This window comes from Amblyraja radiata, chromosome 5 (assembly GCF_010909765.2).
Source record: "Amblyraja radiata isolate CabotCenter1 chromosome 5, sAmbRad1.1.pri, whole genome shotgun sequence".
Taxonomy (NCBI): domain Eukaryota; kingdom Metazoa; phylum Chordata; class Chondrichthyes; order Rajiformes; family Rajidae; genus Amblyraja; species Amblyraja radiata.
The window spans coordinates 93,937,641-93,963,996 of NC_045960.1; the positions used below are offsets into that span (position 1 = coordinate 93,937,641).

The 26,356-nt window shown below is 44.8% G+C and overlaps 1 protein-coding gene across 3 annotated transcripts in view; it reads left to right on the forward strand.

Moving 5' to 3' along the window:
• The window catches only part of strn (striatin), an 85,288-nt gene that overhangs the window by 24,640 nt on the left and 34,292 nt on the right, over positions 1-26,356 (forward strand). For all 3 annotated transcript variants that reach the window (XM_033021807.1, XM_033021808.1, XM_033021809.1), the window contains exon 2: positions 19,402-19,505. In XM_033021807.1, coding sequence (XP_032877698.1) covers positions 19,402-19,505 — 104 coding nt within the window. The remainder of the gene's footprint in view (positions 1-19,401; positions 19,506-26,356) is intronic.

Here is a 26,356-nt window from a genome sequence, read left to right on the forward strand (position 1 = left end):
TTGACAGAGGAGTCTGTGGAGCTGCAGTCATTGGTGTAGAGGAGAAGGGAGAGTCGCAGCTTGGAGCTCTAGCATGGGTGTTGTGGGCCGAAGGGACTGGTTTCCAGAGGGCTAGTATGGACATCGTGAGCACGCACACTCACTCACACACGGACACACACACACGCACACGCACACGCACACTCACTCACTCATAGAAACATAGAAAATAGGTCCATGAGGAGTCTATGTTTCTATGTTTCTATGAGGAGGCCATTTGGCCCTTCGAGCCAGCACCGCCATTTATTGTGATCATGGCTGATCGTCCCCAATCAATAAGCCATGCCTGCCTTCTCCCCATATCCCTTGATTCCACTAGCCCAGGGGTGGGGAACCTTTTCACGTTGGAAGGTCGCATTAAGTTAGCTGTAATCTAATAAAGCCATATCCAAGAAACATCAATTAGATATACTTCAAAATGTATATTATTTTGTAAAAATCTAACTACTATGTACTAACTTGAAGAAAATGAAAAAGAATTGTTAATTCTAAAGTTAACTAACCTTTTAATGACTTTGTTGTGACTGCTTTTTGTGGGAAAGTATTTGAATATTTGATTGCAACATGGAGGTACGCAGTTTCAGTTGACCTTCTAGATGGGTGTCCGTCATTTGTGACCTTAGGGCGTCTTGATTTGGGTTAGGTAGGAGAATGTAGATTTGCTGCAATAAGTGGTTGACAAGAAAGCCTTTTTCGTGCATGTTGCCGAAGACGTGGGCATTCTATTGTATTTTTCCATATTTCAATCGGATCTTTCTCAGCGTCAAATAAGGACTTTAAAATGTTATCTTCTGAGAGCTAAATCAATTCCATTTGTAGTTCTTTAGGAGCCTTGGAGACATCAACTAGGTGAGGTTGAAATGCTAATTTGAGTGCTAAAATGCTAATTTTGTTGAATCTTCTTTTACTCTTTGGTATTTTAAATACATTCATTTTAAGATAAAAATAAAAATAATAAAAGACGAACAAAAACATATTAATAAAAATAAAAGGATTTGTTCTACAAAATCTGGATTTGTTCAAAAGGCTGCACTTAATGGCCTAGAAGGCCGCAGGTTTCCCACCCCTGCGCTAGCCCCTAGAGCTCTATCTCACTCTCCCTTAAATCCATCCAGTGATTTGTCCTCCACTGCCGTCTGTGGCAGGGAATTCCGCAAATTCAGAACTCTCTGGGTGAAAAAGTTCTTTCTCACCTCAGTCTTAAATGGCGTCCCCTTTATTCTAAGACTGTGGCCCCTGGTTCTGGACTTGCCCAACGTTGGGAACATTTTTCCTGCATCTAGCTTGTCCAGTCCTTTTATAATTTTATATGTTTCTATAAGAACCCCTTCATCCTTCTAAACTCCAGTGAATACAAGTCTAGTCTTTTCAATCTTTCCTCATATGACAGTCCCGCCATCCCAGGGATCAATCTCGTGAACCTACGCTGCACTTCCTCAATCACAAGGATGTCCTTCCTCAAATTAGGAGACCAAAACTGTACACAATACTACAGATGTGATCCTACCGGAGCCCTATAAAACTGCAGGAGAACCTCTCTACTCCTATACTGAAATCCTCTTGTTATGAAGGCCAACATTCCATTAGCTTTCTTCACTGCCTGCTGTACCTGCACGGCAACTTTAAGTGACTGGTGTACAAGGACACCCAGGTCTTGCTGCACCTCCCACTTACCTAACCTAACCCCATTGAGATAATAATCTGCCCCCTTGTTTTTGCTGCCAAAGTGGATAACCTCACATTTATCTATATTATACTGCATCTGCCACTCAGCTGCCCACTCATTCAACCTGTCCAGGTCACCCTGCAACCTCCTAACATCCTCTTCACAGTTCACACTGCCACCCAGCTTTGTGTCATCTGCAACCTTGCTAGTGTTGCTCCTAATTCCCTCTTCCAAATCATTAATATATATGGCAAAGAGTTGCGGCCCCAACACCGAGCCTTGCAGCACTCCACTCGCCACTGCCTGCCATTCTGAAAAGGACCCGTTCACTCCTACTCTTTGCTTCCTGTCTGCCAACCAATTTTCTGTCCAGTCAACCCTACCCCCAATACAATGTGCTCTAATTTTAGTCACCAGACTCCCATGCGGGACCTTATCAAAGGCTTTCTGAAAGTCTAGATACACTACATTCACTGGCTCCCCCTCATCCATTTTACTTGTCACATCCTCAAAAAATTCCAGAAGATTAGTCAAGCATGAATTCCCTTTCATAAATCCATGTTGACTTGGGATGGGAGGACTTTCATATGAAGAAAGACTGGATAGACTTGGCTTGTACTCGCTAGAATTTAGAAGATTGAGGGGGGATCTGATAGAAACTTACAAAATTCTTACGGGGTTGGACAGGCTAGATGCAGGAAGATTGTTCCTGATGTTGGGGAAGTCCAGAACAAGGAGTCACAGTTTAAGGATAAGGGGGAAGTCTTTTAAGACCGTGATGAGAAAAACATTTTTCACACAGAGAGTGGTGAATCTGTGGAATTCTCTGCCACAGAAGGTAGTTGAGGCCAGTTCATTGGCTATATTTAAGAGGGAGTTAGATGTGGCCCTTGTGGCTAAAGGGATCAGAGGGTATGGAGAGAAGGCAGGTACAGGATACTGAGTTGGATGATCAGCCATGATCATATTGAATGGCGGTGCAGGCTCGAAGGGCCGAATGGCCTACTCTTGCACCTATTTTCTATGTTTCTAATCCTTTTACTGCTATCCAAGTGCCCCATTATTATCTCTTTAATAATTGACTCCAGCATCTTTCCCACCACCGAAGTCAGGCTAACTGGTCTGTAATTCCCCGTTTTCTCTCTCGCTCATTTCTTCAAAAGTGGGATAACATTAGCTAGCCTCCAATCAACAGGAACTGATTCTGAATCTATCGAACATTGGAAAATGATCACCAATGCGTCCACTATTTCTAGAGCCACCTCCCTGAGGACCCTGGGATGCAGACCATCCGGCCCAGGGGATATATCATCCTTCAGTCCCATTAGCCTACCGAATACTATTTCTCGCTTAATTACATTTTATTTCAGTTCCTCTACCCCCTTAGATCCTCTGTCCTCCAGTACATCTGGGAGATTGTTTGTGTCTTCCTTAGTGAAGTCAGATCCGAAGTACCTGTTCAACTCTTCTGCCATTTTCTTGTTACCAATAATAATTTCACCCGTGTCTGCCTTCAAGGGACCTACATTTGACTTTGCTACTCTTTTTCCCTTAACTTATCGAAAGAAGCTTTTACTGTCCTTCGTTATATTCCTGGCCAGCTTCCCCTCGTACTTCATCTTTTCAGCCCGTATTGACCGTTTTGTTTCCTTCTGTTGTCCTATGAAAGTCTCCCAATCCTCTGGCGTCCGGCTACTCTTTGCTGTGTTATACATCTTTTCTTTTAGTTTTATTCTATCCCTAACTTCTCTTGTCAGCCACGGTTGCCCCCGACACACACACACACACACACACACACACACACACACACACACACACACACACACACACACACACACACACACACACACACACACACACACACACACACACACACACACACACACACACACACACACACTAAGAACAAGGAGTGAGCCATTTAGAACGGAGACGAGGAAACACTTTTTCTCACAGAGAGTCGTGAGTCTGTGCAATTCTCTGCCTCAGAGGGCGGTGGAGGCAGGTTCTCTGGATGCTTTCAAGATAGGGCTCTTAAAAATAGTGGAGTCGGGATATGGGGAGAAGGCAGGAACGGGGTACTGATTGGGGATGATCAGCCATGATCACATTGAATGGCGCTGCTGGCTCGAAGGGCCAAATGGCCTGCGCCTATTGTCTATTGTCACACAGACACACACACACACACATTCACTGACACACACCATTTATATGGTAGTAAACTTTCTTGAATACTCACAAGCCTCTCCACTTTGGGGCTTCCGCAGTCAGCGTGACCTCTGCTCTTTCCGGAAATTATGCAATCAGCGCGACCTCTGCACTCACCGGAAATTACCCAATCAGCGCGACCTGTCCACTAAGCGGAACTCAGGAAATGAGCGGGACTTTTGAACCAATCACAGTCGGACCTAATAAAGCATTGCAGTTTCAAGCACAGGCAGGGCAGCAGGCCAAACAACTCATGGCATTGTCATTAAGGGCTGACAAATCATTTATTGCAAGTACATTGCAGACTCACAGTTCAGTTGATTCACAGCTTAGAATGCGAGTCATGGCCTCTCCCTCGTGATCTTGCAGAGTGACTGAGTCACGTCCAGGCATCCGGGGTTTTATAGTCCAGACCTCCCCCCCCCCCCCGGAAGGGTGATTGACAGGCGAGAGGATCTCAAGGTTTTTTAAACAATCGTAACTTTTTTATTTTTCATCAATGGGAAAAATCCTCGAGGCCTGCTCAGTGGAGGAGAACTGTGAGTAAGATGGCCAAAAATCATAGCGATATATGGTAGCGTTTCTTCTAAAATCAAAGACAGGAAGTGATCAAGATGACATTTTTAATGATATAGATGATGGAGAACTGATGTTGTTCAGCACGGAGGGTGTGGGTAATTTGGGTGTGAAGTGATAATTGGAGAGGAGTGGGTGGGAAAGGGTCCAGTCTTTTCAGCCTGGAGTCTTGCTTTAAGTAGATGTGAAGTGGTGAATGGGGAGGAGTGGGTGCAGAAGGGTCCATTCTTTGCAGACTGGGGTCTGGCTGTGTTTGTTGTAGGAGAGGGTGAGGGGGTACCAGGGTTACGTTTCTGCTTGTCAAACCGGCAGTAAAATGAATTCAGGTCGTTGGTCAGCTGACAATTGTCCAAAGAGCTGGGGGGCTTTCCTCTTGTAGCTGGTGATTTCTTGCAAGCCCTTCCAAGCTGAACTTGCTCCTCAACTTCTCAGAGTACCTTTCCTTGGCAGCTCTGATTCCTCTTCTCAACTTATACTTGGCCTGCCTGTAGACGTCTGCATCCCCGCTCCTGTAGGCCTCCTCTTTAGACTGTCGGAGCTGTCTGAGTTCTGAGGCTTGTTGTTGTTGAACCAGGTCTGGGTCCTAGTTGGAATGCAACTGTCCTCACAAAAGCTGACATATGATAGTGTCCATATAGTCATCGAGGCTTGTGGTTGCTTCCCTTAACACATTCTAATACGTGCAGTCAAAGCAGGATTGTAGGGTGCTCAATGCCCTCGCTTGTCCACCTTTTTGTTGTTCTGACCACAGGCTTAGCAGATTTTAGTTTTGGTCTGTAGGTCGGAATAAGGTGAACTAGACAATGATCAGAGAGACCCAGACCCGCCCGGGAAACAGAGCGATATGCGTTCTTGATTGATGTGTAACAATGGTCAAGTGTTCTCTCCCCTCTGGTGGGCCAGGTAACATGAAGTCTGTACTTTGGAAGGTCACAGCTGAGGTTAGCTTTGTTAAAGTTCCCTGAAAAGGTTCACTACTTAATAAACAGACAACTCACAAAAACGTTAAGTAGACCAACTCAAACTTTACTAATCATCGGCCGATGGAAGTGGCGAGGATACACCAGTCAAGTAAGCAACACAGACACTTGACTCTCCTCGTGTCACCACTTCAATGAACAAAGCTTTGCACGGTATTTTTATACAGAGTCACCGAATCATATTCCAAAGAGGTTAGTCATGGTCACAAGACTTAATCACATTCCAAAGAGGTCATTGTCTCAATATACATTGTAACCTGAGGTAATCCTGGGCTTGTCTTTCTCTCTTATCAATCTATTGGAGAAGACCTGCTTGAGACGAAATGTAAGCTATAAACCTAGTCCAGGATTCCATAGTATATCGTTTATATATTTAAAAGCATTTAACCGTTTCAAAGTCACTCTCTACCCTCATTACCTGGTCAGCGAGTTGCGTTTGCGCATCACGTACGCAGGCATGTGGGGGGGATGTAAACTCCAATGAGAATAAAGGAGAGTAGAAGCGTTTGCAGTTTATAAAGAAGGATTCTAGGTTGGGAGAGCAGTACCGTGATGTCACTGCACCAGTCCTGGTTGGTATAGAAGCATGTGTGTAGCTTCTATGAGGCAGCAACAGCATTGTATTCTATTATATACAGAATTGTATATATTCAGTCTTGGTGCATCCCATATTATAACATCACCATCAAGCAAGTATTTCAAAGGGGAATGAGAAAGAATAAGAACAGGCTGAGGAATTCCTGGAATGGTATGATACATATCTGTCTGTGTGCTGAACAAATGAACAACCAAAAATCACAAAACCAATGGATCAGATTCTATGATCATCTAATCATGAACGATCAATATCATTTAAATTGCTAAAAGGAGAAGAATGAGAGTGGTGAATGTCCCTTAATAGCAATAATGGCTGAGTCTCCACGCTTAAGTGAACAAAATCGTGCCTAAAGCATTTATAATTATCTTCAATCAGAACTACCGTGGGTAATTCATTTCTGCCTCTGAAGATCCTTTGCTATTGCAGAAACTAATTTTTAGCAGAAGCACTAAATACAGAGAATAGCAAGGGACCTATCGATGATTAAGTGGTGATGCTGAAGACAACCTCCAAAGCTTCTAAGTAGTTCCAGTCAGGGCTGTGGAGTCGGAGCAATTTTGGTGCTGCTGGAGTCGGAGTCGGTAAAAATGTCCCGACTCCGACCTCAACATAAATTTCAGAGACTACGTAAATCTCTGCCTTATCCACTGACTTGGCCTCCACCGCCGTCTGTGGCAAAGAATTCCACAGATTCGCCACCCTCTGACTAAATAAATTCCATCTCATTCCTAAAGGAATGTCCTTTAATTCTGAGGCTATGACCTCTAGTCCTAGACCAGAGGTCGGCAACCTTGTTCTGCAGGGACGCATGTCTGTGAGTGGATGGCGGGCCACATCTATCACGTGTTCGCATAGATCCCGCCCCTTCGAGCACTGGCCCCGAGTAACGGGCGCTCACGAACACGTCGTATCTACGGTTCATTGCCTTGGCTCTGTCCTGAAGTACTCACATACTCAAATACTCACACTCACTTGTCCCCAGCCTATTGATAACCCCGATCCTGACAGTGAAGCCCAGACACAGAAGGTGCGTGCCCGTGCCGGCGGCTTTGCGCAGGATGCGGTACAGCCAGAGCTCAGCCCCGCTCGGGTGCTCAGCGGGTCCACAATTGCGGCTGGCAGCGCAGGCCTCCTTGCGTCATTGCGTCACCGCACCTGGGCGCTTTGGGCCCGGGAGGTACCGGAGATGAAGGAAGTCTGCGGGCCGGATGACTACGGAAAAAAACCCCATCTACGGGCCGGATGATTTCGGGTTACGGGCCGCAGGTTGGCGACCCCTGTCCTAGACTCTCCCACAATTAGGAGCAGACTTAGGCCATTTGGCCCATCATGTCTACACCGCCATTCAATCATGACTGATTTATCTCTCCCTCCTAACCCCATTCTCTTGCCATCTCCCCATTACCCCTGACACTGTACTAACCAATTTTACTTTGGTACCATCTGCAAACTTGCTAATCATGCCGTGTATATTCTCTAAATGAATATATGGTAATAAAGCTAAACTGAACAGAATCAGGCCATGCTGACTATATGTCTCGGTCCACATGACAATAAATTAAACTCTCCACAGCAAAAGACGTAGTCCAGACCGTCACACAAACCAACCTCCCTCCCTGCAGAAGGACATACTGAAATCCTCTTGTTATGAAGGCCAACATGCCATTAGCTTTCTTCACTACCTGCTGTACCTGCATGCTTACTTTCAGTGACTGGTGTCTAAGGACAGTCAGGTCTCGTTGCACTTGCCTTTTTCCTAATCTGACACCATTGAGATAATAATCTGCCTCCTTGTTCTTGCCGCCAAAGTGGATAACCTCACATTTATCTACATTATACTGCATCTGCCCACTTACTCAACCTGTCCAAGTCACCCTGCAACCTCCTAGCATCCTCTTCGCAGTTCACACTGCCACCCAGCTTTGTGTCACGTGCAAATTTGCTAGTGTTACTTTTAATTCCATCATCCAAATCATTAATATATATTCTAAATAGTGCGGCCCCAGCACCGAGCCTTGCGGCACTCCACTTGCAACTGCCTATCATTCTGACGTTTATTCCTTCTCTTTGTTTCCTGTCTGCCAACCAATTATCTATCCATGTCAATACCCTACCCTCAATACCATGTGCTCTAATATTGCCCACTAATCTCCTATGTGGGACCTTATCAAAGACTTTCTGAAAGTCCAGATAGACTACATCCACTGGTTCTCCTTCATCCATTTTACTTGTCACATCCTCAAAAAATTCCAGAAGATTAGTCAAGCAGGATTTTCCCTTCATAAATCCATGCTGAGTTGGACCATACCTTTTACTGCTATCCAAATGTGCCGTTATTACTTCTTTAATAATTGACTCCAGCATCTTCCCCACCATCGATGTCAGGCTAACTGGTCTATAATTCCCCGTCGTCCCTGCTTATCCAGAAATAGCAAAATTTGCGGCTGTTATAGTAACAGCCATACCACCCACTCAGGTCATCGTGGAGATACTGTTCTCCGCACTGAAAATAATTAAATCAGATTTGAGGGCTTTGATGAAAGAGGATCTGGTAGAAGCAATTCTGTTCCAAAGGACAAGTTATTAATACATTTTAGGTATGTACTTTTGTAGCAAACCTAACTACCTATGCATTTACTTTTAATTTCTATTGGACGAGAATTTTTTTTTTGTCATAATTTAGCCATTTAGCTCATACCTGTGGCCTTAGTTTAATAAATTTTGGAGTAATGCTTTTATAATTTTTATTTAATTCAATGGAATTTTAATTTTGTCATAGTCCTTTCTGTAATATTTTTATTTTAGCATAATGAATTATGTTTTTTTTCAAGAATAAACAATAAAAAAAGCCACAATAGCATAGCTACAACCTTTAGAATCAAAACTATAACAATATGGTTTTAAAAGGTAGCTTGATGATTCATGTGGTTTTATGAAATGCCATCTTGTGTAATGTCATCATAGCAGATTTAGAATTTATAATATACAATAGACAATAGGCAATAGGTACAGGAGTAGGCCATTTGGCCCTTCGAGCCATTCAATGTGATCATGGCTGATCATCCACATTCAGTACCCCGTTCCTGCCTTCTTACCATACCCCCTGACTCCACTATCTTTAAGAGCTCTATCTAACTCTCTCTTGAAAGCATCCAGAGAATTGGCCTCCACTGCCTTCTGAGGCAGGGAATTCCATAGATTCACATCTCTCTGGAAGAAAAAGTTTTTCCTCATCTCCATTCTAAATGGCCTACCCCTTATTCTTAAACTGTGGCCCCTGGTTCTGGACTCCCCAACATCGGGAACATATTTCCTGCCTCTAGCGTGTCCAATCCCTTAATAATCTTATATGTTTCAATAAGATCTATTCTCATCCTTCTAAATTCCGGTGTATCCATTCTTTCCCAGTCGCTCCATTCTTTCAACATATAACAGTCCTGCCATTCCGGGAATTAACCTCTTGAACCGACGCTGCACTCCCTCAATAGCAAGAATGTCCTTCCTCAAATTTAGAGAACAAAACTGCAGACAATACTCCAGGTGTGGTCTCACTAGGGCCCTGTACAACTGCAGAAGGAACTCTTTGCTCCTATATTTAACTCCTCTGGTTATGAAGGCCAACATGCCATTAGCTTTCTTCACTGCCTGCTGTACCTGCATGCTTACTTTCAGTGACTGATGAACAAGGACCCCCAGACCTCTTTGTACTTCCTCTTTTCCCCAACTTGACACTATTCAGATAATAATCTGCTTTCCTGTTTTTGCCACCAAAGTGTATAACCTCACATTTATCCACATTAAACTGCATCTGCCATGCATCTGCCCACTCACCCAACCTGTCCAAGTCACCCTGCATCCTCATAGCATCCTCCTCACACTGCCACCCAGCTTTGTGTCATCTGCAAATTTGCTAATGTTACTTTGAATCCCTTCATCTAAATCATTGATGTATATTGTAAATAACTGCGTTCCCAGCATCGAGTCTTGCGGTACCCCACTAGTCACTGCCTGCCATTTTGAAAGGGACCCGTTAATCCCTATTCTTTGTTTCCTGTCTGCCGACCAATTTTCGATCCATGTCAGTACCCTACCCCCAATACCTAGGGGTCGGGGTCGGAGTCGGATACAGAAGAAACCAAGGAGTCGGAGTCGGGTGTTTTGGGTATCGACTCCACAGCCCTGCCACAATCTAAGAAAATCAAAACATTCATTTTAATCAAGCATTTAGTGCCTCCTCCTTATGGTTTGGTCCTTTACTTCCATTATCTTGGGATGTTTTTCTACATGAAAGGTGCTGTATACATAAGAACCCAACACCTAAATATGGAATTTCTGCCTATTTTTGTTCATTTTGTATTCACACCACTGACCCCCATCCTCACATGTTCTCCCTCGCTAAATAATTCATATGTTGATACACTTACAATTAATCAGAATGAACAATTAATCAGTATGACTGTGTTAACACAATAGTTATTGCCCTGCTGTTTTCAGTGTCTGCATTTTTCTGTCAGTGAAGTGTCTAATAGCCAGCTGGTGTTTATTTAGTGGGGGGGGGAGGGGGAGGGGGGGTTGAGGGAGATGGGTAGGCTGTGATTTGTGTGATGGACTGGGCTGCATCCCCAATACTGCAATATCTTGTGGTCTTGGTTAGAGCAATTGCTAAACCAAGTTGTGATGTATCTTGATAGAGTTAAAAAAATGGTTCTTGTTTAGGAAAGAACTGCAGATGCTGGTTTATATCGAAGATAGATACAAAATGTTGGAGTAACTCAGCAGGACAGGCAGCATCTCTGGAGAGAAGGAATAAGTGACATTTCGGGTCGAGACCCTTCAGACTGATGTCAGGGGAGTGGGCGTACAAGAGATAAAATGTAGTCGGGGACAGTAAGACTGGGTGGAGAACTGGGAAGTGGGAGGGGATGGAGAGAGGGAAGGCAAAGGTTACTTGAAGTTAGAGGTCAATGTTCATACCGCTGGGTTGTAAGCTGCCCAAGCGAAACATGATGTGCTGTTCCTTCAATTTGCACTGGGCCTCACTCTGACAATAGAAGAGGCCCAGGACGGAAATGTCAGTGTGGGAATGGGAGGGGGAGTTAAAGTGTTGAGCAACCGGGAGATCAGATAGGTTTAGGCGGATTGAGCGGAGGTGTTCAGCGAAACGATCGCCGAGCCTGCGCTTGGTCTCGCCGATATACAAGAATCCACACCTGGAACAGCGGATACAGTAGATGAGGTTGGAGGAGGTGCAAGTGAACCTCTGCCTCACCTGAAAAGACTGTCGGGGTCCTTGGACAGAGTCTAGGGGGGAGGTATAGGGACAGTTGTTGCATCTCCTGCGGTTGCAGGGGTTTGGGTGGGAAGGGACGAGTTGACCAGGGAGTTGCGGAGAGAACAGCGGTGTCTGCGGAAAGCAGAAAGGGGTGGATATGGGAAGATGTGGCTTGTAGTGGGATCCTGTTGGAGGTGGTGACAATGTCAGAGGATTATGTGCTGTATGCGACGGACGATGGGGTGGAAGGTGAGGACAAGGGGGACTCTGTCCTTGTTACGAATGGGGGGAGGGGGGGGAGCAAGAGCAGAGCTGCGGGATATTGAGGAGACCCTAGTGAGAGCCTCATCTATAATGGAAGAGGGGAACCCCCGTTCCCTAAAGAATGAGGACATCTCCAACGACCTGGTATGGAACACCTCATCCTGGGCGCAGACGGAGGAATTGGGAGGAGGGGATAGAGTCTTTACATGAAACAAGGTGGGAAGAAGTGCAGTCTAGATAGTTAAGGGAATCAGTGGGTTTGTAATAGATGTCGGTCAACAGTCTGTCTCCTGTGATGGAGACAGTCCGACCTAGAAACGGTAGGGCGATGTCGGAGATGGTCCAAGTGAATTTGAGTGCAGGGTGGAAATTAGTCGTGAAGTTGATGAAGTCAGTGAGTTCTGCGTAGGTACAGGAGGTAGCACCGATGTAGTCGTCAATGTAGCGGAGGTAGAGAATTTCCATCCTGCACTCAAATTCAAACGCGAAATGTCACCCATTCCTTCTCTCCAGAGATGCTGCCTGTCCTGCTGAGTTACTCCAGCATTTTGTGTCTATTTTCAAAAATTGGTACTTGTTGGAACCATGCTAAATTTCCTTAGTATCCCAATACAGTAATACTTTGCTAATGAGTGTCATCATCCATTAATTTATTCTATAGATACTAGATTATTGGCAGGAAAATGACAGATGCATTATATACTGCTTGACTCAAAGCATTGTCCGAAGTTGTTATATGTTCGCAGTCCATATTCCGCGAATCTTGTCTATCTTGGCACATAACACTAATGTAACATATCATTGTTTAATGCAGTGGTTCTTAACCTTTTTGCCCCCACGACCCCATCAGACATTCTTAGTCAGTACCGTGACCCCCGAAACAAAAATTGGAAAAAAAACTAGCCCGGTTTATTAAAACATGTCTGCCAATGCTCAGTCAATGGGATGGCTGAAATTGCTTCACAGCCATCAGGCAATCAAAACGAGGACGAATGCTCGACAGGCAGCACCTCATGTCAGCGTCAATCAAAAGCCTATTGCGTACCTTCGTTTCAGAGTTACCATGGTTGAGAATCCAGCCTCACAACGATAGGTTGAGGGGGGCTGGACCAATAGGGTCAGGGCCTTCTTTGAAAGAAAAGGACAGTCCTTCACTTTCAGCCAAAACGTGGCGAGCTCTTGTTCCATTAAGTCACTCTTGAGCTGTGCATCTTCACAAATTCGGTAAAATTCAACCTTCGCAGTCACGTCAGTATCGCTGATGGCACCGTTTTCAACAGAAAAGGGTCGGATGATCCACTCATCATGAGAGCGGTCGTCCAGTCCGGGGAAGTAACGTTCGATGGCTTCACTTATTGCCTGAAGATGGGTTGAGATCTCCTCGTGGAAGTGGCATTCAGCATCTGACGTAGCATCCAGGAGAGTCGTCATCTCAGGGAAGATAGTCGTGTCACCGTCCTGGACTCTTCTCTGGTAAAGGTTCCTCCTGAACGCTGCCACTTTGTCACGAGCCGTGTGTAGCATTGCAAGGTTTCCTTGAAGTGACAGGAGAAGAAGTCAGTCAAGTAAGCAACCTTCATCACGAACAGTTCATCCTGCATCTTTTCATGAAGCTGATTCTCCTTCTCAGTACACCCTCTCTCCGAGAACAGCGCTATTTCTTCTCAAAGTTGAATCATACGATTGAGTACTTTACCACACGAAAGCCAGCACACGTCTGTGTGGAATATCAGAACAGTGAAATCGGCGACCAGTTCTTCACGCATCGCTTTGAAGATTCTTGCGTTTGTTGCGCTTCCTTGGATGTGGTTCACAAACTTCACCACATCTGAAAGCACTTCTTCAAGACCAGGAGGGAGAGTCTTCATTGCTAAAGCATGGCGATGTATCATGCAGTGGGTGAAGGAGACATGGGGAGCGATATCCTTCACGAAGGCTTTGAAGCCGGGGATCTGCAACCGACCATGGAAGGTGCCCCATCTGTACACACCCTGACAAGGCGTTCCCAGCCAAGCTCATGTTTGATGAGGAAGGCTTCCCGCATTCTGAACACATCTTCTCCCCGAGTGGTAGTAGCCAATGGCTCAGAGAACAGGTACTCTTTCTTCATGTCTTCTCCATCGAGGTAACGAACGTAGACTAGCAGTTGGGAACATGAGGCAACATTTGTTGACTCGTCCAGTTGCAGTGAATACACTGGACTGCTCTTCACAGCGCTCACTACTTGCAGCATCTGAGATTCGACTTTTGACTGTGTCATTCGAAAGGGCAATATGCCTGAACTGGTTTGACTGCTGTTCCCCCAGCACCAACTTCGCTGCTTCAAGAAGGCATGGCTTGATAAGCTCTTCACCGATGCTGTGAGGTTTCTTGGTCTGTGCGATTCGATAGGCAATCCGGTATGAAACCTCCAACGCTGCTTCATTTTGATGAGCGCAGTGACCCGTCGAATCGATGCGGGAGCCCTTGAGTGTGGCTTCTTTTCATTTGAAATAGTCAATGCCCTTCCCCGCCAGTGTTGCTGTGACAATACTCCAAATGGATCTTCAGTTTGCTGGGCTTCATGCTCTCGTGGCTCAAAACCTTGGCACAGATAACACATTGCGGCTTGACCACAGATTTGTGAACAATACTTGAGAAATGCTTCACTATACGTGCGTGTCTTGGAAGACATGGTTCATAACACACACAGTTTGTGTGTGTATACGCAGGGCCTCGGAGGAATTTTATCAGTGGGTACCAGGCACATGCCGTGAGTAATTACTCAAGGTAGGCAGTCAGTCGGCTTTTTAAAAAAAATCTTAAACCGCACATGCGCAGATTGTTCTCCTCTCCTAAAAATAAAAAATAAAGATAAGTAACAATTCAATTTGCCCAAGGCTTCCAAATCTCCTTCATTTTGAATTACTGAATGGGTGGGGGATGGAGGATGACGGCAGGTGGAGAGATGGTGGGAAAAACGGGAGCACACCGGGACAAGTTGAAACAGTTGTCATTTTATTGTATGACAATTCTTGTTCAAGGGACCAATTGGGGAGAGTGTTCCTTTCACAGCGTGTGGAGAGTCTGGCCAGGGGTTAAAGTTGCAGGAAGGGCAGGAGTGTTGAGAAGGAGGGGGTCGGGGATCATGCCAGTAACCTACTCACTCACCGCTGCCGCGGCGCTCCGGGCACGGAGCCACCGCATTGTGGCTGGGGAAGGAAGCAGCTCAGGTGGCTGCGAGCGGCCGCCAGGACCTCAGCGCTTTCTGCTGAAGCGCGTACCTCTGGCAGTGCTTTCCGTCTGAAAACCTCTCTCCTGCCGATCGCCGGCCTCGCTCATGTCAGCTGCTTCCCGCGAATCCTTAAATTCCGACAGCCAAGTAACCTCAATTGGTCCCTTGATCACCAAGTCGGAATTTAAGGATTTGCGGGAAGCGGCTGGCATGAGCGAGGCCGGCGATCGGCAGGAGAGAGGTTTTCAGACGGAAAGCACTGCCAGAGGTGAGCGGGGGCCAGCAGAAGGGGCTGTCCAGTCCCGGTGGCCGCTCGCAGCCACCCGAGCTAATTCACTCCCCGGCCACAATGAGGGCAAGTGGGTTACTGGCATGATCCCCGACCCCCTCCTTCACAATGCTCCTACCCTCCCCGCAACTTTACCCCGGGCCAGACTCCCCAAACACTGTGAAAGGAGCTCTTCTGCCCCCCTTCCCTCCACACCCCAGGAAATACAGTATTTAAAAACATATAGCACCAAGAGATTTGCCTACCACATCATTTGTACACAAACTCCATTCTTCTCTCTTTATTTCTTAAGATATTCTTAGGATAATGACAATCCATATTTGAAAAACCTGCCAAGAAACTTGCGCTGCGCATGCGCAGTAGGCTGCTGCCATGCACAGTACTGCAAAGGCAGAATTTCAGCTGCCTTCAGCTCCCCTTGAAATTGACGGCTTGAAGCAGCGCCGATGGCACGTGGGCTGCACAGACCTTCGCGTGTTGCAAGTACTGTGCATGAAAGGCACGGAGAATAATGCCTACCTAAGAGATCGATTTCTTATGCAGCCATAATTCTCCCATGCCTTTACTATTTATATTTAATAATTACCATTTTATAATTTTAGTCAGGGTAGGCAGTGCCTACCCTGCCTATCCTGACGGCTCGTGACCTGGTGGGTACAACGTTTTTTTCGGGCCCCCTTCCCTTCCCTTCTTCATTAGTCATCCTGTTTTTATCCACTACGCTACGGTTTTATGCCATGAGCTGTAGCCTGTAAAGCAAAAAGGGGTATGGAAGATGAGAGAGGGAATGGAGCGCTCTGTTGATTTCCTGCATTTGAGGCCTTATGCTCCTATACTCCCTCCATGATAAATATAAATATAAATAAATAAAAAGGATCAGAAAGCACATTTGTTTTGAACATCTTTGTTTATGCTACAATACAGATAAGGAGAAAGAATTCATATTGAAACATCCTTTTATATTTCAATACAGATCAGATCATCAGAAGACATAATTATTAGTAAAAGAAGGTAGATAGGCTTAGTATTTACTTTAAATAAAGAGCTTTCCTGGCCTTTTTTTGTGAAAATTTTTGAATCGCAGCATGAACATTTATTGTTCTGGCAATGTTTGATTCAATACTATTAATTCAATACGTTGACATCGTGGGGCTATGGACCGCGGAGCTTCTAGCCGCAGGCGTGACGTGCATTTACCATCCGGAGCCTGGGATCCCTCGCTGGGGATCGCAAGAGAAGAGCTCCGACTGCCAGCCTGCGGCCTATAACATCCAGAAGCCGTGGTCTCCGGTAGGAAAGTGCCGAGCCTGGACCACCCAAGTGTGTTTGTCGGTCCCGACGTCGGAGTTTGGATCATCCCGACGAGAGGGACTGTACATCGGGCCGTCCGTAGTGGCAATTACGGAGGGGTTATGGCCCGGACCACGGGTGAACAAAGGAGGAGGACTGGCTGAACTTTGTTGTCTTCCACCACTGTGAAGAATGCTGTGGTTGATGTTTGTGTTAAATTTTATTGTGTATTTTGTGCTCTTTTACGTGTATCGCTGCTGGCAAATTCTTTTCACTGCACCTTCGGGTGTAGGTGACGAATAAAATTGACTTTGACTTTGACTTTGAATACTTAGCCAGGCCAAATCCACAAGACGTTTCTGAGACATTGTAGACCTTAAATAATTCATAATCAGCCGAGTTTGCTAAATGACCTCTCTGCAGAAGCTACTGTTGCTGGAATTGTTAATAGTATTCTTAAGCTAACACAAACATTTGGAAACAGGTTACCAAGTCTATACTCTGTTAACAAGTTCAACAGATCTAATGGTTTTAACTGCATTTACAAAATTCACCCTCCCACTAACGCACGCACTCAGACACACACTCACGCACACACTCACACACCCACACCCACTCACCCCCACACACACCTACTCACACCAACCCACACGCACCCACTCACACACACCCACACCCACTGACAAACCCACACACACCCAAACCCAGGCCCGGACCACTGAAACAGCCGCGTGGGGGCCATCTCACCGGGTGGGGCCACCACAGCCACTGTCGCCGACCTTCACTGTCTTCAGAAAGCTACCGATGCTGCTGTCCATATCTCTACTCCAGCTCCCCACGGGCCTCCACCAGCGACTCCGCCGACCCTCGCCTCTCCACCAGCCACCAGCGGGCCAGAGCCGTCACCTCACCAGAGTTCCAGGCCCACACGAGCACGAGGCCCACAACCTCCACGATGCAGACAGCACGTGGTCTGACTGCTCGGTCCCAGTCAGCGCTTCCACACCTCAAAAAAAAATTTCCTGAAATATAATTCCAAATTACCTGGAATTTTATGGTATTTCCCAGCCCGGTAAACCTTCCCCAACTGCGCATGCGCGACTGCCGCCTCAACTGCGCACGCGCGGATACCGGGCCCACTGCACATGCGCAGGGAGACGGTGTCCCTACCGCGTCACCGGCGCCATTTTCAATTGTAACGCGGCTGACGGTCCTCCCCCAACTGCGCAGGCGTGGTAGGCCGTAAATATACAGGTACATACTTTTTTTCTGCAAATCATCCCTCGGGCCGATTGGACCCTTTGCCGTATCCTCGCGCATGCGCAGTGGGCCCGGATTCCGGCAGTCGTACATGCGCAGTTGGGGAAGACTTACCGGGCCAGGAAATGTCCCGAAATTATTTAATTTCCCTAAAATTATCCGAAGTCTTCCCCTTCCCCCTCTTTTAATCAGGTTACCCGACCACACACCCGCCAGTTAAAATTCCCCGCATCATTATGGATCACAATTTCTACGAATTGCGATATATAAAACTATGTAGGCTCATACAAAATGTGAATGGTAGTCTTCACAAAATATATGCAAACATTTTCTGAGATTTCACGAAATTCCCGGCCCTCCTCGTTTGGCTCCCGGGCCACCTTTTGGACTTCGGGCCCGGCCCCTGCACGCCCCTCTCATAGGCCCTGTGTATACGTACGCGCATACGCGAACAAAATACTGTGTGACATGTACCTTTGTTAGGTTCCTAAAAATGGGCTCAACAAATTGATGTTATTTACAATCCCTTCATGACCCCCGGAAAAAACCCCAAATGACCCCCATGGGGGTCGCGACCCCCAGGTTAAGAACCACTGGTTTAATGGCTAATTCAATTTAGTATTAATGAAAATGGAAAAAACAAATCTGAAATAACAACTTAAATTGCTGCAAATACTCAACAAGTTAGACAGCATCTGTGGGAAAAGAAACTATTAATGTTTCAGGTCTGGGACCTTCGCAATAGCGCAGCGGTAGAGTTGCTGCTTCACAGCGCTTGCAGTGCCAGAGACCCAGGTTCGATCCTGACTACTGGTGCTGTTTGTAAGGAGTTTGTATGTTCTCTCCGTTACCGCAGAGAACGTTGGTTTCCTCCCACACTCCAAAGACATATAGGTTTGTAGGTTATTTGGCTTAGTATACGTGTAAATTGTCCCTAGTGTGTGTAGGACAGTGTTAGTGTGTGGGGATCGCTGGTTGGTGTGGACTCTTTCTGCACTGTATCTCTTAATTAAACTAAACTAAACCTTCCATCATATTTTGTGCATTAACTTTGGGCCCAGTATGCAACTTTCATTCCATGTATGTTTATGAAGTGTTAACTATTTTGAATTTCATCCTGCCTTTCTCACCTTAAGAAAGCGGGTCAATGAGGAAAGTGTAATCACATCTTATGAATAATGGCAACACTTTAGAACAAAATAACCTTCCACCACTAAAAGGAATATTTCCTAAATTTTGGTGATACCTTCCAACCAAAATACTACTGCTATAGTGAATGGAGATATTCAATTGAAGTGATTCGAAATTTAAAACTGGAATTTTCAACTTTTACTCTCTGGATTTGAGCTATTTTACATTTATTTGAAACATATGTATATGGCATCTTTAATGAATAAATACACCTGAATTCCTGGCCATTGTGCCAGAGAGTAGGCATGGATGCCTTTATAATGGAGTCATAAGCTGAAGGGAAATAGGAAGTTTGTAGATATTTTAGGTGGTACATTTATGATAAAGGCCAGGTCTCAGAAGGACCTTAATGTGATATTGCTTAAGATTTAATGTGATTTATAATCATTCTTTAATTGCTTATATTTACCAACTGCATTCATGTAACTTGTTCAAAAAATGTATTTCAATCTTCTGGTGAAAAACTTGCGTTGCTTAGAAATTTAGAAAGGTGCTAAGTTGCACCCCAAACCTCAAATTTAGATTGTTAATGCTCTTCTGTTCTTTTCTTTTAGGCACAGATTTCTTTCTTGCAAGGAGAGAGAAAAGGCCAGGAGAACTTGAAGAAGGATTTAGTCAGAAGAATTAAAATGCTTGAATATGCTTTAAAGCAAGAAAGGTGTGCTTTAAAAAAATATTTGTGCTGTAATCCAAATATTTTTAACATATGTACTCATATAAAAATAAATACAACAGTTTAAACTAAATTTCACACAATGTTTGCAATTTGGTGAGGAATAGTAGATAATTATTTTATAATTATCTTTTTAAAGGTTTGTGCAATGCTTTGTGTTCTACGGTTGCAGTTTAATGTAAAATCTACTTTACAACTTTTGAAATTATTTACTGTGCTATTTATGACCCCTTTATTGAAACGGTCTGCAGGTCTGCAGGTCAATTTTGTAATAGTTGAAAGACAATTGATTAAACGTTATTTTGGTACAGCTGACAATCACTTGGGACTCTCACACACAATTCTGCATATTGTCGAGGCTGTTGTATATCCCTGGAGTTCAAGTTATATTATCAAAAATTAGTATCCTTTCTTAGGAGGTGGTGATCATTGATAAGGTTGGCACAATTTTTTTCCAATTCGGGTTGTTCAAGAATGTAGTTGTATTACTGCTATCATCTGGATAACTCACCACAAGGATGTAGAATGGGGAAATCTAAGATTTTGATCCCAGGGGGTTGTACAACAAATATATCTCAGTCAGGATGATGATGAACCTAATGAAGAACATGGTACTTCTGTGCATCTCTGTTCATTTTTATAACACTTTTGGAACGACATTTTTTTGAGTTGATTTTGTAGACTTTCATGTTGCAATTCCAGTGTATCATTGTTGGAAGTTTAAAATGATTCGGCTGATAAATAAAACTAACTGCTTTATTCTCGGAGAGTTGTTGGCAGAACCAACAACCCAGATTAATGGAGATCATTCCATGATAGTATGACCAGATTGTAATAAGTGGTAAAGTGGCTAACAAAACCAGAAGATTAATGAACCAATGTGATTGTTGAGGTAAAACACTCAGCAGTTCAGGCAAGAGAAATAATTAATGGTCCAGATGGAAGACCATTTGTTATAAATGGCAAAGGGCAAAACAAGATATAGTGCAGACTCTGAAATTGGGTGCAAATTGAAGGAAATCTCGTCAAATGCAATGTGCTGTGGGAAAAGTAGTAAATGCACTGTAGTAAAAAGAATCGAAAGGCATTATTATCTAAATCGAACAAAACTGCAAATGGTTGAAGTACAGAGAGATCTTGGAGTGCTTCTGCAGTTCTTGGGGCGGCGCGACTCACCCGTTGCAGCGGCCCCTACAGCCTGTCTGTCTTTGTTTTATTTTTTGTCTAATTAAATGTAGTGTTGGTGTTTTTTGATACTGGTTTTAAATGTGTATATGTGGGGGGCGGGGGGAAACCGTTTAGAATCTCTTCCCTGTCCGGGAGACCCGACCTTTTCCCTGTCGGGTCTCCGTTGTCGTTGGGGCCTAGCACCGTGGAGCGGCCTCCAGCCTGAACGACCCGGGGGCTCGGGAGACTGCGGAGCTGCGGACTACTCACCATCGTGGGGCTGGCCGGCCTCGGAGCGTGGGGAGCGGTGGTGACTCGCTGCTGCGACTCGACTCCTGGGGCTCGGAGGCTCCAGCAACGCAGCCGCAGGTCCGGTGGACTGGAACATCAGGAGCTCGCGGGTCCGGGGGGAGAGAGAGACCGCTTCCCGGAGCTCCCGCAACGCGACTTCTCCAGCCCGTGTCGCGGGGTTGGAACGACCTGGAGCGGGGTCATACATCGCCCGGCACGGCTTCATGGCCGTGGGACATTCCAGCGCCCGCCGGGGGCTCCAACTTCGAGATTTCTAGACCGGGAGCGGGGCCGTAAATCGCCCGGCACGGCCTAAAATGGCCGTGGGACTTATCATCGCCCGCCTGGGGCTTGGACATCGGGAGAGACATGGAGAACAGGGGAGAGAAAATACTTTGCCTTCCATCACAGTGGATGTTTGTGTGAACTAAATTGTGTGTATGTCTAGGAATTGTCTTTGTTTGTATGGCTGTGGAAACAGAATTTCGTTTGAGCCTCACTGAGGCTCAAATGACAATAAATTGTATTGTATATTGTATTGTATATTGTATTGTAGTTCTTGGAGTTCTTAAGAAAAACCGCATATTGGCTTTTATTGCATAATTTAGAAATAGGAAAGTTTTGTTACAATTGTGCAAGGTATTGGTGAGGTCGCAACTGGAGTACTATGTACAGTTTTAATCTCATGACCCAAGATAGAATATTGTAGCATTGGAGGAAGTCCTAAAGAGATTCACCAACCTAAATTCTGGGCTGCGAGGATTGTTCTAATAAAATAGCTAAACCGGTTAGGGCTGTATTCTTTGGAGTTTGGAATAATGTGGACCTTATTGAAACATATGAGGGTTTTACAGAACAGATGCCAATACGCGTTCACTTGTGGAGGAGTCTCGAATGAGGGAGCTTTTGCTCTCTTTATAGATGTTGCCTGACCGGCGTGTTTCCCCCAAAAAATATTTTACCTCCACTATCAAATTGTTCTATTAATCAAGATGTTTGAAGAAAATGAGGGCAGCACTGTGGCGCAGTGATAGAGTTGCTGTCTTACAGTGCCAGAGATCTGGGTTCGATCCTGACTATGGGTGCTGTCAGTACAGTTTTACGTTCTCCCTGTGACCACGTGGGTTTTCTCCAGGTGCTCCACACTCCAAATACGTACAGGTTTCTAGGTTAATTGGATTCAGTAAAGTTGTAAAATTTTACATGGCGTGGGATAGTGTTAGCATACGGGGTGATCGCTGGTCAGCATGGACCCGGTGGACCAAAGGCCTGTTTCCATGCTGTATGTCCATAATAAAGTAAAAATATTATTAAAAGGGTTTGGAAATAAGTAGGCAGTAATTTAAAATGTTGATTTTTTTTCTCATAGAGCCTAGCGAATCACATAAGCTTTCTATCCAAAGAGTTGTATAAGCAAGCACATTGGAAATATTTAAAATAGAGGTAAATACAAATTTGAAATATTAAAGACTGGGAACTTGGTGAAGAGGAGGAGTTGAGGTTTGGTGTAGATCAGCTATGATCATATTGAGTGGTGGGGAAGGTTAGAAGGACCAAGTTCCATTTTCTGGCTCTTTTAAATTGAAGAAAACGTAGGGGAACTGCCACTTAAAACTACACTTACTTTTTCTCTTTATCAGTTCCGATGAAGCGCTCTGTGATCCAAAGCATTAACCTTTCCTCGTCCCACAAAAGCTGCCTGACCTGTTGAGTGATTCTAGTGCTTCCTGCTTTTATTTGAGATTTTCAGCATCTGCAGATTTTTTTTTCTGATAATAATAATAATAATAAATTTTATATTTAATGGGCGCCTTTCATACAAAATCTCAAGGACACCTTACATAGTAAACATATAATCGGAATATAACAATAAGGACATCACAGAGACACAAATTAAAAACAGGATTCAATCCAAAAACAGAAAATCAAAAACACAGTGTGAAGAGGGAGCAGCGGCAACCAATTCGCGCCAGCGTCCACTCTCCCTTCACGGCAGCCATCTTGGACACAGACCTACAAGACTACAAATAGACAAAAAAAATCATCCCCCCACAGTGGATAGCACTGTGGAGGAAGGCACAATGTCCAGTCCCCACCCCATGTTCACCCCAAAGTCAGGCCTATTGAGGCCACCGCAATTGCCTCTACGGAGGCCCGATGTCCCTGGCCGTTCTCACCGGGTGGTCTTGCCCCGGCGTCGGGAGAGTCCTCTCGGCGGCTGGGCCACTTGGAACGGCCGCTTCCTGGTTGGAGCCCGCGGCTGCCGAAACCGACAAGGCCGCGCCGGTTTGGAGCTCCCAGGCTCCCGTTGTTGAAGTCGGCGCCGCCTCTACGCTCCGCAAACCCGCAGCCCGGAGTTGTTGCTCTCGGCGGTCCAGCTCGCCAGAGCTCCAGCGCGTCGCCCCAGGCAAGGGATCGCCCGCTCCACTCCGCTCCGCTCCAGCGCTCCGATGCTGTGCCGCCGCCGAGGCCGAGGTGCTGGGCGGTTCCCGCCAGGAAACGGCGCTCCAAGCCCGCAGGTAGGCCACGAGGACGGATCGACGGGCAGCCCGGAGAAGAAGCTGCCTCACCGACCAGGTAGGGACCTAGAAATAAAGTTGAGACCTACCCCCCACATTAAAAAGTCCATATCCCCAACAAACGAAAAACAGGACTCACTAAAAACTATTAAAAAAAACGAATTAAAACGGACGGCTGCTGGCTAGCAGCCGTTCACCAAGATGGCTCCTCCTCCGACCGATAGATGAGGACTCCAGTCCTCTTCTGATAGATGAGGACTGGAGTTAACTTATTTAATTTTAAGAGGCTTTCTTTTCTGGTTACTTTGTTAGCAAGATCTTTAAGTGTTCTTTGTTATCCTATATGAATATCCACCAAATTATAACTATATCCAGTACTTCTAGGGATAGCACTCATGATATTTGATGAATAAAATTCCATATTGACAATGGCTGTAAAATCAAGTTTTTCACTACTTTTAATAATCCTTTTTTAATTGGATATTTCTGTTCATCCACCCCCCCCCCCAGGAGAAACAAGCTGTACTATGATATAATTAAGAAGATTAAAAACATATTTGTTCAACTTTTATAGTATACATTTTCTATTATGGAATATTTGAAGTACTTGACTCAAGCATCATCTGGTCTAGTCTGAATTCATCCCGATCATGCAACTGATTAACCTTGGTAATTATTCAGACTCCAGTTCAGATATAACATTACGGTTTTTGTAATGATTGTCTTATCATTGTAACTATCTTATCTTTGTAATGAGTACTCCTATCTTAATTTTACTCTAATGAGAACTATAAGACCATTTTTTTCCTATAACAAACCAGTACATTTCAAATTAAAAACAAGGAACTGCACATGCTGGTTTAGAAAAAAACACACACAAAGTGCTCGAGTAATTCGGGGTCAGACAGCATGTCTGGAGAACATGGATAGGTTTTGAGTCGGGACTCTTCTTCAGACTCAAGAACAAGTACATTTCAAAGGCCCGTGGACACAAATCACAGTTTACAATTTTACTGTCACTGAAGAAATAGTCAAATTCCACAGCACCACCTCATAATAAATTAATTTAATAAACTTAAAGAACTCCTGATTACCTTAAAAAAAGAATTAATTAACATAGAAACATAGAAAATAGGTGCAGGAGTAGGCCATTCGGCCCTTCGAGCCTGCACCGCCATTCAATATGATCATGGCTGATCATCCAACTCAGTATCCTGTACCTGCCTTCTCTCCATACCCCCTGATCCCTTTAGCCACAAGGGATACATCTAACTCCCTCTTAAATATAGCCAATGAACTGGCCTCAACTACCTTCTGTGGCAGAGAATTCCAGAGATTCACCACTCTCTGTGTGAAAAATGTTTTCTTCATCTCGGTCCTAAAAGATTTCCCCCTTATCCTTAAACTGTGACCCCCTTGTTCTGGACTTCCCCAACATCGGGAACAATCTTCCTGCATCTAGCCTGTCCAACCCCTTAAGAATTTTGTAAGTTTCTATAAGATCCCCCCTCAATCTTCTAAATTCTAGCGAGTACAAACCGAGTCTATCCAGTCTTTCTTCATATGAAAGTCCTGACATCCCAGGAATCAGTCTGGTGAACCTTCTCTGTACTCCCTCTATGGCAAGAATGTCCTTCCTCAGATTAGGAGACCAAAACTCCAGGTGTGGTCTCACCAAGACCCTGTACAACTGCAGTAGAACCTCCCTGCTCCTATACTCAAATCCTTTTGCTATGAATGCTAACATAACATTCGCCTTCTTCACTGCCTGCTGCACCTGCATGCCTACTTTTAATGACTGGTGTACCATGACACCCAGGTCTCGTTGCATCTCCCCCTTTCCTAATCGGCCACCATTCAGATAATAGTCTACTTTCCTGTTTTTGCTACCAAAGTGGATAACCTCACATTTATCCACATTATACTGCATCTGCCATGCATTTGCTCACTCACCCAGCCTATCCAAGTCACCTTGCAGCCTCCTTGCATCCTCCACACAGCTAACACTGCCCCCCAGCTTCGTGTCATCCGCAAATTTGGAGATGTTGCATTCAATTCCCTCGTCCAAATCATTAATATATATCGTAAATAGCTGGGGTCCCAGCACTGAGCCTTGTGGTACCCCACTAGTCACTGCCTGCCATTGTGAAAAGGACCCGTTTACTCCTACTCTTTGCTTCCTGTCTGCCAGCCAGTTCTCTATCCACATCAATACTGAACCCCCAATACCGTGTGCTTTAAGTTTGTATACTAATCTCTTATGTGGGACCTTGTCGAAAGCCTTCTGAAAGTCCAGATATATCCAGATATAACTAGCTTCATGTTTTAGATATTGCATGTCTCAGAGAGGATTCTTCAATTCTTCCGGTTGGTTGAAGAGACCTTATTTCTTGCCAGTTGACAGATGTCATAATTCTCTTGTAGAGAGGATGCTGTATCAGATGAATTAGCAAATTTCTTGCAAAAATCATGGAGGCAAGTGTCAATGAACTGAGGCAAGTGCTGATGCAATGCAGCTGATTAGAAAATCTTTGAGGGAGATCAGACGTGCTTGTATATCTGCTAAAAAGCTTGGATATTTTGTTATTGCAGAATGGAATTCATTCACAGCGTTCTGTTTTCTATATATGAAAATAACTTGGCTGGATTGAATAACAGATAATGGGTTTCAACAAATTTTCAAACAGATAGGAATAATGCAGTAATCTAAGACCAATTCACTTAATGTATGTGATGACAAAGATACTAGATTTTTTTTCAAAAATAGAAAGAAGCAAATTATTTGTAATGAGCAAATGCAAATATATACATCTCTATAATTATAAAACTCTGATCTTGGATGTGTGTGTATAATCACAT